The 13,586-nt window shown below is 43.7% G+C and overlaps 1 protein-coding gene across 1 annotated transcript in view; it reads right to left on the reverse strand.

The window, feature by feature from the left end:
- dnaaf9 (dynein axonemal assembly factor 9) overlaps positions 1 to 13,586 on the reverse strand; it is a 253,262-nt gene that overhangs the window by 223,522 nt on the left and 16,154 nt on the right. Inside the window, exon 2 of the mRNA XM_048602079.1 lies at positions 6,050 to 6,129. Within this exon, the coding sequence (XP_048458036.1) occupies positions 6,050 to 6,129 (80 nt within the window). The remainder of the gene's footprint in view (positions 1 to 6,049; positions 6,130 to 13,586) is intronic.

The raw sequence follows: 13,586 nt of genomic DNA on the forward strand, positions 1-13,586 counted from the left end.
CACCAACCTCCGGATCCAACGCATCATCCTCCGACACTTCCACCATCTGCAATCCGACCCCACCACCAAAGACATTTTTCCCTCCCCACCCTTATCTGCTTTCAGGAGGGACCACTCTCTCCGTGACTCCCTTGTCCGCTCCACACTCCCCTCCAGCCCCACCACACCCGGCACTTTTCCCTGCAACTGCAGGAAGTGCTACACCTGCCCCCACACTTCCTCCCTCACCCCCATCTCAGGCCCCAAGAAGACTTTCCACATCAAGCAGATGTTCACCTGCACATCTGCTAATGTGGTATACTGCATCCGCTGTTCCCGTTGTGGCCTCCTCTACATCGGGGAAACCAAGCGGAGGCTTGGGGACCGTTTTGCAATAAACAACTGCACCTCCCAGTCGCGAACCATTTCAACTCCCCCTCCCATTCCTCAGAGGACATGTTCATCCTGGGCCTCCTGCAGTGCCACAACAATGCCACCTGTAGGTTGCAGGAACAGCAACTCGTATTCCGCTTGGGAACCCTGCAGCCCAATGGTATCGATGTGGATTTCACAAGCTTCAAAATCTCCCCTCCCCCTACCGCATCCCAAAACCAGTCCAGCTCATCCCCGCCTCCCTAACCTGTTCTTCCTCCCACCTCAAGCCACACCCCTATTTCCTACCTACTAACCTCATCCCACCCCCTTGACATGTCCGTCCTCCATGGACTGACCTATCTCCTCCCCACCTGCACTCACCTTTACTGGCTCCATCCCCGCCTCTTTGACCTGTCTGTTTCCTCTCCACCTGTCTTCTCCTCTATCCATCTTCTATCCGCATCCCCCTCTCTCCCTATTTATTTCAGAACCCCCTTCCCCTCCCCCATTTCTGAAGAAGGGTCTCGGCCCGAAACGTCAGCCTTCCTGCTCCTCTGATGCTGCTTGGCCTGCGGTGTTCATCCAGCTCTACACCTTGTTATCTCAGATTCTCCAGCATCTGCAGTTCCTACTATCTCTGAAACAATGAAAGCTGTCTGGGTGTGTGGCCAGGTTGTCTCAGACCAGACTTTGTTTTTAGGTTTAGCTTTAAGCAGCAGCTATTGGGGTCTCAAGAGTTGGAAGCTTTCGTGAATGTCTCTTGGCTGCTACTCTCTAAATTTTCTCTTAAATGGTTTTTCCTCCTGGATTGGAAAGCTGCATGTGAGAATCCCTGTCTGAATTTTCCTTTTTGCCAAAGGGTCTATTTATGGAATGTTACTATTTTGGAACAGATAATTAGCAATACTTAGTATATCTATTATCCTGTTAAGTTTCCAATACAGTCTTCATTATAAACTCTTCTTTCTTTGGTTGTATGTTAACTAGTTTATGTTTTGCTTAATCGAGTAGTATGACTAGTCAGCACAGTGGTTAGCACTGCTGCCTCACAGTACCAGGTACCCAGGTTCGATTCCAGCCTTGGGCGACTGTCTGTGAGGAGTGTGCACATTCTCCCAATGCCTGCGTGGGTTTCCTCGGGGCGCTCTGGTTTCCTCCCACAGGCCAAAGATGTGCAGGCTAGGTGCATTGGCCATGCTAAATTGTCCGTAGTGTTCAGCAATGTGGAGATTAGGGGGGATGGGTGTGGGTGGGATGCTCCAAGGGTCAGTGTGGACTCGTTCGGCCAAAGGGCCCGTCTCCACTCTGTAGGGATTTTGTTGTATGAACAATGCATCTGGAATAGACACTTTATATTTGCTTTAAACGTAAGAAGTAGTTAGAGTCGAGGCTACCTTAAAATATTTTGAGGGGATCTGATGTGGCCCATAACAAAAGTTTTTTCAATACATCAAATAAGGACCAAGAAATAGGAGAAGAACACAACATTAATCCAGTAAAAGACAAAAATGAATTCTAATAATTCTACGGGTGCATTAAAAAGAAATGTCTGGCTTTCAGAAATGCGGATCTATTAGAGGCAGAGTCAAGAGAATTCATAGTGGGCAGCACAGAAATTTTAAATAGAGAAGTTAAACAATTAAGGTGTCTGTTTTCATTAAGGAAAATACAAAAAAAACTGCCAGAATTAGAAAACAAATTGACTCGCCAGAACGAGGAACGGAAGAAAATTTGCATTACAAAGAAATTAAATGAAGCTGAAAGTTCAGATGCTGGCATGCGCTGTTCAGTATCTGGGAATCTACAGGGGGAGGCGATGGCTTTGTGGCATTATCGCCAACTTTTAATCCAGATACATGGGGACCCAGGTTTGAATAGTGGAATTTGAATTCAATAAAGATCTGGAATTAAGAGTCTAATGATGGCTATGAAATAGTTGTCAGAAAAATCCACCCGATTCACTAATGCCTCCTTCTAGGGAAAGAAACTGCCATTCTGATCTACATGCAACTCTAGACCCACAGCAATTTGACCAACTCTTAAATACCTTCTGAAATGGCCTAGCAAGCCACGCAGTTGTAGCAATCGTTAGAAAAAAAAAGTGTCAAAAAAAAAGGAAAAAAAAACTGCATCCCACCATCAACCTTGGCACCAGATTTTGCCCGGTCAACTTGCAAAATGCCATTAACAACATCTGGGGACCACTACCAAACTTGGAAGAGCTGTCTCACAGACCAGTCAAGAAAAAGCCTGACACAGTCATACTAACAGAATTATACCTTATAGACAATGCCCTAGACAGCATAATCACCAGACCTATTATGTCCTGTTCTACTGGCAGAGCAGGTCCAACTGGGATGGCAGCACAAAATGAGGTTATCCACTTTGTCAGGAGAAACAGATGTGCAAAGTATTTCTTAAAGGGATGGGGGTTGGAAAGCTACATGTCCAAAGACACTGGGTTCCCTGTCGATAAGAGCACTGAACACTAACATGTGAGTGCAGTAAACTATTAGAAAAGCTAATGGAACGTCAGTCATCATTGTATGAGGGTTGGAGTATAGGAGTTGAAGTGTTACTTCTGTACAATTGAAGATTAGTTAGACTGCACCCTGGAGTACCATGTACAGTTTTGGTCTCCTTACTGCAGGAAAGATTGTTTTGCCATAAACAGAGTAATACAAAAAGGTTCTGAAGATGTGTTCCTGGACTGGTGGGACAAGCTGATAAAGAAAGATTGGTCAAACTTGGACTGTGTTCTCTGGAGTTTTGAAGAATGAGAGATGATCTCATGGAAATCTACCAAGTACTTAAAAGGGACAGATAGGGTAGATACAGGCAAGATGGTTCCCTGTTGCAGAGTCGAGAACCATAAGGTACAAGTTAATATTAAGGAAGATGCTATTTAAGAAAAAGGTTAGAATTTTTCTTTACTCAGAGGGGGCTGATCTTTGGAATTCTCTAGGGTAGCTTAAATTTGATTTATTGTTGTCACTTGCACCAAGATACAGTGAAAAAAGTGTTTCTTTTTACATGCTTATACAAGCAGATCATACCATACAGAGTGTGTTATGGATCAGACCCCCTCAAAATATATTAAAGGAGGCAGCCTCGATCCAAGGCAGCCTCGGTCAATGGGAGGTGCTGTTTTCCTGATGCAATTTGATTGGTCAAACCATGCAACTTGAAGCAAAACACAATTTATTCAAACACAGTAGTTAAAATACGGCAAAACAAAGAGGAACTTGGAATAACAATTCTATTAGAAAACTTACAACAATAGATACAATAATTATTACTAATTAACTGCTCCAATACATCAACAACCCACAAACACACCCTTGGCAAAAAGACCAGTTCAGAAAACAGATGATCCCACATTCAGGTCTCCAATTCAGGAAGAACGAACATCAAAAGACAAATTCTGAGAGAAAACTTAAAAACAGTATAGCAGACAGGAGAGATTCCCTGTCTCCCAACCCTGCTGAGACCGCAGGAACAACTGCCGAAAGCTAACTAAAAATCCTGGATCTGACTGAGCTTGACCACATCCACTCAGGCTGCTTCTATTGTTCCAACATCTAAAAAACGGAAGTTCTTGATCTTTTCATAGACTGCTTGTCACTTTTCCCCCAATCTCTTTCTGAAAGAAACCAGAACAAAAAGCACCTCTGAAAGCTACAGTATTGTCACAAGTGCATCAGGGTAGCAGAAGAGAGTGCAAAATACAGTGTTACATCCATAGAGAAGGTGCAAAAGGCATGACCGTACTAAACGACGATGGCCTACTCCTGTTTCTCTTCTCCTCAGATAAGAGTTCCAAAGCTGTTCACAATATCCAAGGTGTGATCTACCTTGTAATTTGTATAAGCAAGATCTCTCTCTTTCTTATACTTCAGTCCCTTTGAAATAAAGGCCAGTTTGTTTGCCTTCCACATTACCCACTGAACTGGGATATTTTGTGCATCAGGACCCCCAAAAACCCTCTATGCTGAAGCTTTACCCACAGCTCTCTGACACAATGAGTACCATAGATGCATCATCCACTGGCTGAAGAAATTCCCCCTTATTTCAATTCCCTTCACTCAGACTGTGCCCTCAGGTCCCAGTCTCTCCTACTGGTGGAAACATCTTTTCCATGTCCACTCTATCCAGTATTCTGTAAGTTTCAATGAGATTCCCTCCCCCTCATGCTTCTAAACTCCATCAAGTACAGAACCAGAGTCTTCAATCACTCCTCATATGGCAAAACCTTGATCCCCAAGATCACTCTCATAAACCTCCTGTTCTGAATAGCCTCCAATACCAGCACATCCTTCCGTAGATATTAGACGAAACGTTGAGACCATATTGGAATATTGTGAGCGGAGTTTTATACAGCCTCAGGAGCCTTCCTAGCGACCAATTCAGCCTTCATGTCAACCTTGAGAATCCTGAACTAGGAGTCAGGTCCCTTGCTGTTTCAGATTTCTGAAGCCTTATCCCATTTAGAAAGAAAAAAGTCCATTCCTATATTCTTTAACTCACATAAACCTCAGATTTTCACACACTGTATTCCATCCATTCTCCTAAATCTGTCCAAGTCCTGCTGCAGTCTCCCCATTTCCTCAACCACTACCTCTCACCACCTAGGTGTCATCTGTAAACATTGCAAAAATACCCTCAGTTCCTTCATCCAGATCATCAATGTATAACAAGAATTAAATAGCCTAATGTGTGGCACCTCATCAAATGCATTCTAAAAATCCAAATATTATTTCCACTCTTTCTATTTTACTTATCTTGCTTGTTACCTCCTCCTCAAAGAATTCTAATAATTTGTCAGACATGATTGAATACGTTTTCACATTTTTCACACGGAGTAGTCCGGGTATAGAATGCACTGTTTTGAAGTATGGAGGACGCAGGTTCCATTGAGGCATTCAAGGAGGGCACAACATTATCTGGAGGGGGAGGGGAGGAAGATGGGGTGCACAGCTGCCAAATATTAGCTCAATGCAAAGTTCTTCTGGAATGGCATGGGGCAAGATGGGGCAGGAATTAGACATGCCCAGAGAGGTAATACAGTGAGTTTGTTAAAACACAGCAAGAAATCTCAAGGCAAAAAATCCCTCCAAAAAACTTGGATACAACTCAGATTTCGCCAAGGAAAAAGGATGACTTAGCTCAAAAACTTTTCTCAGCTTGATGAATCCGAGTTGACATCAAAGCTCATACCAAATACCAGTTTCAGAGATAGTAGGAACTGCAGATGCTGGAGAATCTGAGATAACAAGGTGTAAAGCTGGATGAACTCACCAGGCCAAGCAGCAGAGGAGCAGGAAAGCTGGCGTTTCGGGTCTAGGCCCGAAACGTCAGCTTTCTTGCTCCTCTGATGCTGCTTGGCCTGCTGTGTTCATCCAGCTCTGCACCTTGTTATACCAAATACTAGTTTCTAGTTTCCATGATCTTCTCATTTTAATGTCAGTGGAAGAGATATTACACCTATCATTTTTTAATTTCAACTTAATGGTGGCCAAGGGCAAAAGGCTGGCACTAATAAATCTAGAAAGGTGCTCTGAGACTTAACTATCAAGTTACCTTCTTTTGACATACATATGCCAAGGGAAGCAAATGTTTTAGTCAAATTGTTTGCAGTTAGAGATAAATCGTTGCGGTCAAAACTTCAAGACAGAACACTCAGAAGCAGACATACCCAGAATGCAGAGAATTCCATCAGATTTTGATTTGCTGCTGGAACGTAGAATAGCTTGAACTTGTCGAAGACGACTGCAGCTACAAAAAAAATAAATAAATAAATACTATTTAATGATTTTGTATTCAACAGTCACAAATCCTGCAACTATTAAAGCCATACACAAGGACATGCTAAAGTTAAATAAAGGTTAGGCATCAAATGCTTTGAAAATTATCAGAAATTTAAATATTGAGTCATCTTGCAAACTATTTTCTTGTGTCTGTGTCAAGTCCTAACCTGTGGTAATTCTTCAAAGTATTTTAGAACCCATAAACTATCAATAATAATATACATAGAAGTACACACAATTCTGTACTTGTTGTTTTCTATCATTGTAACTTCAGTTTACATTACTGTAAATACGTTAGAAGCATAAGGTGCAGTATAAAATGGTATGTTACAATCCCCATGGAAACCAATAACCTAACAGAATTGAAGCTCCTAAATGACACCAACAGAAGAAAACACAGAACAAAATTTCACTTTTTGAAACCTTGACTGTAACAGGTAAGCCAATATAAATCAAACATGGATTACCAGGCAAATTGTATTTAGTGGAATAGATGAACAATACTTCAACAAAGACAATTCTCAGACATACAGGCTGTTTCCCCAGCATTTAAGTCCTGAACACCTTTCAGAAGTCTGACTTCCTGAAGAGCAGTTAACTCCTCTTACCCGACAAGATATCCTCAACACAAAGCCTGACCACAGCTTTAATCCATCTGAGCTCCACTGATTTGTTGGTGAACCTAAGGGTGCACTTCTGTAAAACCACCTCAGTTCAGTTCACAACAATCTTCAGATAACAAGTCTTTTCAGCTGGCCCAAACACATACAAAGACTTGTTATCTGGCTTGTTAATGATCTTTAGGGAAGGAAACTACCATCCTTACGTGACTCCAGATCCACAACAATGTGGTTGATTCTTAAATCACCCTCTGGGCAATTAGGGATGGGCAGTAAGTGCTGCCTGGCCAACAATGTCCTCGTCCCGTGAATGAATAAAGAAAAATAGATTCCATTTCTTGAGTGCTCTTAGTGTTGCACTCATCCAGGCAAGTGGAGAGTATGCCATCACACTCCTGACTTGTAGATGGTGGACAGGCTTTGAAAAGTCAAGAGGCAAGTTACTCACCACGGTATTCCTTGCTTCTGATTGACTCCTGTACCACTGTTTACGTAGCAAGTCCAGTTGAGTTTCTGGTCAATCATAACTCCAAGGATTTTGATAGTGGGAGATTCAGTGATGGCAACACTGTTGAATGTCAAGGGGTGGTGGTTAGATTGTCTCTTCTTATTGGTGATGGTCATAGCCTGGCATTTGTGTGGCACAAATGTTATTTGCCACTTGTCAGCCCAAGCCTGGATATTGTCCAGATCTTGTTGCATTTGAACACTGACTGCTTCAGTATCTGAGGAAAATGGTGAAGACTGGGTAATGATTGGCAAACGTCCCCACTTCTGACCTTATGAGGGAGGGAAGATCATTGATGAAGCAGCTGAAGTTGGTTGGGCCTAGGACACTGCCCTGAGGAACGCCTGCAGAGATGTCCTGGAGCTGAGATGATTGACCTCCAGCAACCACGACCATCTTCCTATGTGTCAGGTATTGGCTCCAACCATCGGAGAGATTGTCCCTGATACCCTTTGATTACAATTTTGCAAGAGTTCCTTGATGCCACACCCAGTCGAATGCAGCTTTGATGTCAAGGGTATCACTCTCACCTCATCTCTAGAATTCAGCTCTTTTGTCTATGTTTGAACCGAGACTGCAATGAGGTCAGGAGCTGAGTGGCCCTGGCGGAACCCAAACTGAGACCACTGAGCAGGTTATTGCTGAGCAAGTGCTGCTTGATAGCACTGTTGATGACACCTTCCATCACTTTACTGCTGACGATAGAGATTGGACTGATGAGGCGATAATGGCTGGGTTGGATTTGTCCTGCTTTTTGTGTACAGGTCATACTCAGGCAATTTTCCACATTACCAGGTAGATACCGGTGTTGTAAATGTACTAGAACAGCTTGGCTAACCAAGTAGCAAGTTCTGGAGCACAAGTCTTCAGTACTATTGCCGGAATGCTGTCAGAGCCCATAGCCTTTGTAGTATCCAGCGTCTCCATTTCGATATCACATGGAGTGAATAAAATTGGCTGAAGACTAGTATCAGTAATGCTGGGGACCACTGGAGGAGGCGGAGATGGATCACCCACTTGGCACTTCTGGCTGAAGATTGCTGCGAATGCTTCATTCTTATCTTTTGCATTGATGTGCCGGCCTCTTCCATCATTGAGGAAGGGGATATTTGTGGAGCCTCCTCCTTCAGGGAGTTGTTTAATTGTCCACCACCATTCACGACTGCAGAACTTAGATCTGATCCATTGGTTGTAAGATCGCTTATCTCTGTCTTCCACTTGCCGCTTTTGCTGTCTGCCATGCAAGTCAGTCCAATTTGGTAGCTTCACCAGGTTGACACCTCATCCTAAGGTCTGTCTCGTGCTGCCCCCGGCATGCCCCCCTACACTCTCCATTGAACCAGGGTTGATCCCCTGGCTTGATGGTAATGGTTGAGTGGGGGATATGCCAGGCCATGAGGTTACAGATTGTGCTGGATTTCTGCTGCTGTTGATGGCCCACAGTGCCTCATGAGTTGCTAGATCTGTGCAAAGTCTGTCCCATTTAGCTTGGTGGGAGTGCCACACAACACAATGGAGGTTATTCTCAATGTGAAGGTAGGGCTTCGTCTCCACAAGGACTGTGCGATGGTCATGCTTACTGAGACAGTCATGGATAGATGCAACTGCAGCTGGGAGATTAGTAAGGTTGAGGTCAAATAGCTTATCCCTCTTGTTGACTCACTCACCACCTGCCACAGACCCAGTCTCTCGCAGCTATGTCCTTTAGGATTCAGCCAGCTCAGTCTGTAGTACTGCTGCCAAGCCACTCTTGGTGGTGGACATTGAAATCCCCCACCCAAAGTACATTTTGTGCCCTTGCCATCCACAATGCTTCGAAGTGTTGTTCAACATGGAGTACAAATTCGTCAGCTGAAGGAGGACAGTATGTGGTAATCAGCAGGAACTTTCCTTGCCCATGTTTAACCTGAAGCCATGAGACTTCACGGGGTCCAGAGTCAATGTTGACGAATCCCAGAGCAACTCCCTCCCGAGTGATAATCAATGCCGCCATCTCTGCTGGGTCGGTCCTTCTGGTGGGACAGGACATATCCAAGGATGGTGAACATGGTGTCTGCAACATTATCTGTGAAGTATGATTCTGTGAGTATGACTATGTCAGGCTGTTGCTGCACTAGTCTGCGAGGCAGCTCTCCCAGTTTTGGCACAAGTCAGCACGTTAGTGAGGAGGACTTTACAGGGTCAACAGGGCTGTTTCTGCTGTTGTCTTTTCCGATGCCTAGGTGAATGCCAGGTGACCCATCCGGTTTCATTTCTTTGAGACTTGGCAGACTTGAATATTGGTACAAATCCTCATGGGTCTTAATTGTAACATACTTCTGGGAATCCTGGTCTAAACACAAATGCAACCAAGCAAGGCTCATGTCCAGCTTCCAAGGACAGCCCCTCTGCCAGCTTTGCTTATAAATCCTCTATTCGAGGAATTGAGTATTTATCCAGTTGCAAAAAAAATGGTTTACTGTTTGTTTAAAATCCCCACAAAGGCAAATTGATGTATCGGGCATCAAAATCATAAGGCAAAAGGCACTGGACGGGCCTTGCAGAATTGCTTCCTGGTCAACACGCAAGGTGGCTTTGGTTCCCTTGATAGACCTGGACCTTCCCGGAAGACTTCTGGGTACTTAATTAAGACTTCACTCAGATAGCATTTTTCAATTGGAAAACGGCTAAAACAATCTAGATCAATCTCTCGCAACCAATTCCCCCCAGCAACCTTGGGCCTGAGTCTTTTGCTACAGTGATAACTGAGCCAGATGCTTTTCATTTGAGACTGGAACCAAAGTTAATCTGCAAAAGGTTCCAGGTATAGGTTCTCAGCCTAGCCGAGGTGTTGAGCAAAGTTAAGGGCTAGAGTTTAGAATGAATTTTATTAAAAACTGGTTCCGCGATCACTGATACGGCCGCGCCAACACTGACCTCCATTGAAATTGGATGATCATTTATTCAGACATTTATCTTGATTGTTTCCGATTTTGATGTTGCTAAACAATTTAACTGTTCCAAACCAGATGTAGGAGACATTTTAGGGTATGAACTTTCCTGGATACCGGCCTATGAGTTATCTTATTTAATTTAGATCGAGTCGGACTCTTGATCTCTTGAATCTGCATACCGACAACAACTACAATGGCTTGCTGGCCAGGTTCCTGAAGACAATTTTAACCATTTGACCAAGGCTTGTTCCTATTTTGGGGTTTTGCTGACAGCCAACCCAGAGTGCCTCTGATTAAGATTTGAGAGTGAGGCTGTGCAATTGTCGGCCTCAAGTGGATTACCCAAGCTCACTTGGATTGGTAAGGGTCGTACTATTCCTTAACTATGTCTATCAATTCTTGAAAGGTTTTAGTATCTGATGCCTCCAGGAAAGTTAGGCTCCTAATAACAGAGAAAGCTGCAGCTCCGCAGGCTGTTGGGAGAATTACTATTTTTTGGCTGCCACAATGTCATTTTCCCAGAAAAAAAAAAACACCTTTCCATGCACTGGACCCAGGCCTCAATGGCAGGGTCGAACAAGATTACCTTCATAGACAAAGGCATGATACAAGAAATGCTTACAGCCACTCAAAAAACACGTTGAGACTTACTTCAAGATCATCCTTTATTCCCATTGCCACTGATCGAAATCCATGAAGGACAGTATGCCGTCACCAAGTAACCCTGTATTCCCACAAGAACTGCCCTTGACTTTAGTATTGCCTCATTCAGAGTTAGGTGCCAGAGTATCAGTATCTCTGACACTCCCTTTTTATGTCAGCCAGGGCTCCTTGACTAGACCAGATTAACAGCCCCAATCAGGGAGTTCATTTTCTGTGATGTCCAGCTGGCTGACCTCATTACAATCAACATAGGATGGAAATAGAAAGGTTGTTTCTATCAAGTCCAAGAATCTGAAACAGAGGAAAAAAAAAGTTTCCTAGAGAGACATAGCAGGTATGGCAGTATTTGTTGAGAGAAAAACAAAGTTTGAGACAAAGGGTCACTGGATTCAAAACATTAACTGTTTTTTCAGATTTCCAGAATTTGCAGTTATACGTTTGTGTGTTTATTTCCCCAAGAATCTTGTTTCACTAAGATCACCTCTCCCTCTTCTATGCTTCAACAAGTACAGGCCCAACCTACTGAGCTTCCTCTCAACAGATGGTCCCTCCATATCGAGTATCAGCTTAGCAAACCTTCTCTGGACTAACTTCAATATCAGTACATTTTTCCTCAGATAAGGGCCCAAAACTATGCACAGTACTCCACCTGTGGTCAGACTACTGCCTTGTTTAGTTTTAGCAAAACCTCTACTTTTATACTCCTTTTGAAATAAGGTCAATATTCCATTTGCCTTCTTTCTTACTGGTGAACTCTAATGATAGCGATTGCGATTCATGCACAAAAACTCCCAAATACTTATGCTCGTAAGCCACGCCCTACCACACATACATGCCACTACTTTGCCCCTAACACCAGGGGTTCATCTTATTTAACAGCCTGCTGTGCAGCACCTTGTCAAAGGTCTTCTGGAAATCCAAACAAATCACATCCATTGGCTCTCCTTTGTCTAACCTGCTTGTTACCTCAAAAGAATTCTAACACATTTGTCAGGTATGATCTCCCCTTCTTGAAGCCATGCTGACTTAGCCCTATTTTACCATACGCTTCCAAGTACTCCACAATCCTTTCCAGTCCCCTGGGACCCTCCCCTGATTCCAGTGATTCTTGAAAGATCATTACCAATACCTCCACGATCTCCTCAGCTATCTGCTTCAGAGCTCAAGTGATTTATCCACCTTCAGACGTCTCAGCTTCACCAGCACCTTCTCCTTTGTCATGGCCACTACACTCACCTCTGTACCCCAACTTTCTTGAAGTTCTTGTATGCTACTGGTGTCTTCCACATGAAAACTGACGCAAAACTCTGATTTAGTTCATCCGCTATTTCTTTGCTCCCATTACCACTTCACCAGCCTCATTTTTCAGTGGTCCAATGTCCACTCTTGGCTATCCCTGATCAATCCCCACCTTTTCAAAGTGTTGTTTAATGCTGTCCTCCACTTCTTCTAATAATTTCCCCATCACTGACATCAGACTAATTGGTCTGTAATTACCTGGCCGACTCCTGCATGAAGGAACCACATTAGCTATCTTCCATTCATCTGGAATTTCACATGCGGCCAGTCAAGTATTTAATATCTTTGCCAGGGCCCCAGCAATCTCGTTCCTTGCCTCCCATAGCAGTCTGTGATACACCTAATCAGGTCTGGGGATTTATGCCACTATATGGTCATTAAAACATCAAATAATTCCTTGTTTTAATTTTAGCTTGTACTCTAACCTCAACATCCCTCCTGAAATCCATGGCAACAATGTCTGTCTTTCTCCTCTGTGAATACAAGTGAGGAATGTTCATTTAAGACCTCACCCACATCCACTGGCTACAGGCACAGATTGCCCCTTTGGTCTCTATTAGGCTCCATTCTTTGTTTTTAATATACTTAACATACCAGCCTTGGGGTGGTCTTTAACCATATCTGCCAAAGGTACTTTGTGGCCCTTCTTTGCTTTCTGTATTTCTTTTTAAAGTGCTCCCTAAACTCTCTATACCTTTCAAGGGCGTCCTCTGTTTTAATGTGCTGTACCTGACATATACTCCCCCCTTCTTTTTTTAAAAGTCAAAATTCAATATTCTTTGACATTCAGGGTTCTCTGGACTTACTGCCCGTGCCTTTCACTCTTCCAGGAACATGCTGGCCCTGAATTTTCACTATACTACTTTTAAACAACTTCCAATTTCCAAACATAGCCTGACTACAAGTAGGTATACACTGAGGAGAGGGACATGACGGATGTTGAGGTTAGGGTTCGACCACATTTGGAATACTGCGTACAGTTCTGGTCGCCACATTACCAAACGGATGTGGATGCTTTGGAGAGGGTGCAGAAGAGGTTCACCAGGATGTTGCCTGGTATGGAGGGCGCTAGCTATGAAGAGAGGTTGAGTAGATTAGGATTATTTACATTAGAAAGGTGGAGGTTGAAGGGGGGGACCTGATTGAGGTCTACAAAATCATGAGAGGGAGAGACAGGGTGGATAGCAAGAAGCTTTTTCCCCCAGAGTGGGGGACTCAATTACTAGGGGTCACGATTTCAAGGTGAGAGGGGAAAAGTTTAAGGGAGATATGCGTGGAAAGTTCTTTACGCCGAGGGTGGTGGGTGCCTGGAACGCGTTGCCAGCGGAGGTGGTAGAGGCGGGCACGATAGCGTCATTTAAGATGTATCTAGACAGATACATGAATGGGCAGGGAGCAGAGG

Source organism: Rhincodon typus, chromosome 1 (assembly GCF_021869965.1).
Source record: "Rhincodon typus isolate 14 chromosome 1, sRhiTyp1.1, whole genome shotgun sequence".
In the NCBI taxonomy this organism is placed as follows: domain Eukaryota; kingdom Metazoa; phylum Chordata; class Chondrichthyes; order Orectolobiformes; family Rhincodontidae; genus Rhincodon; species Rhincodon typus.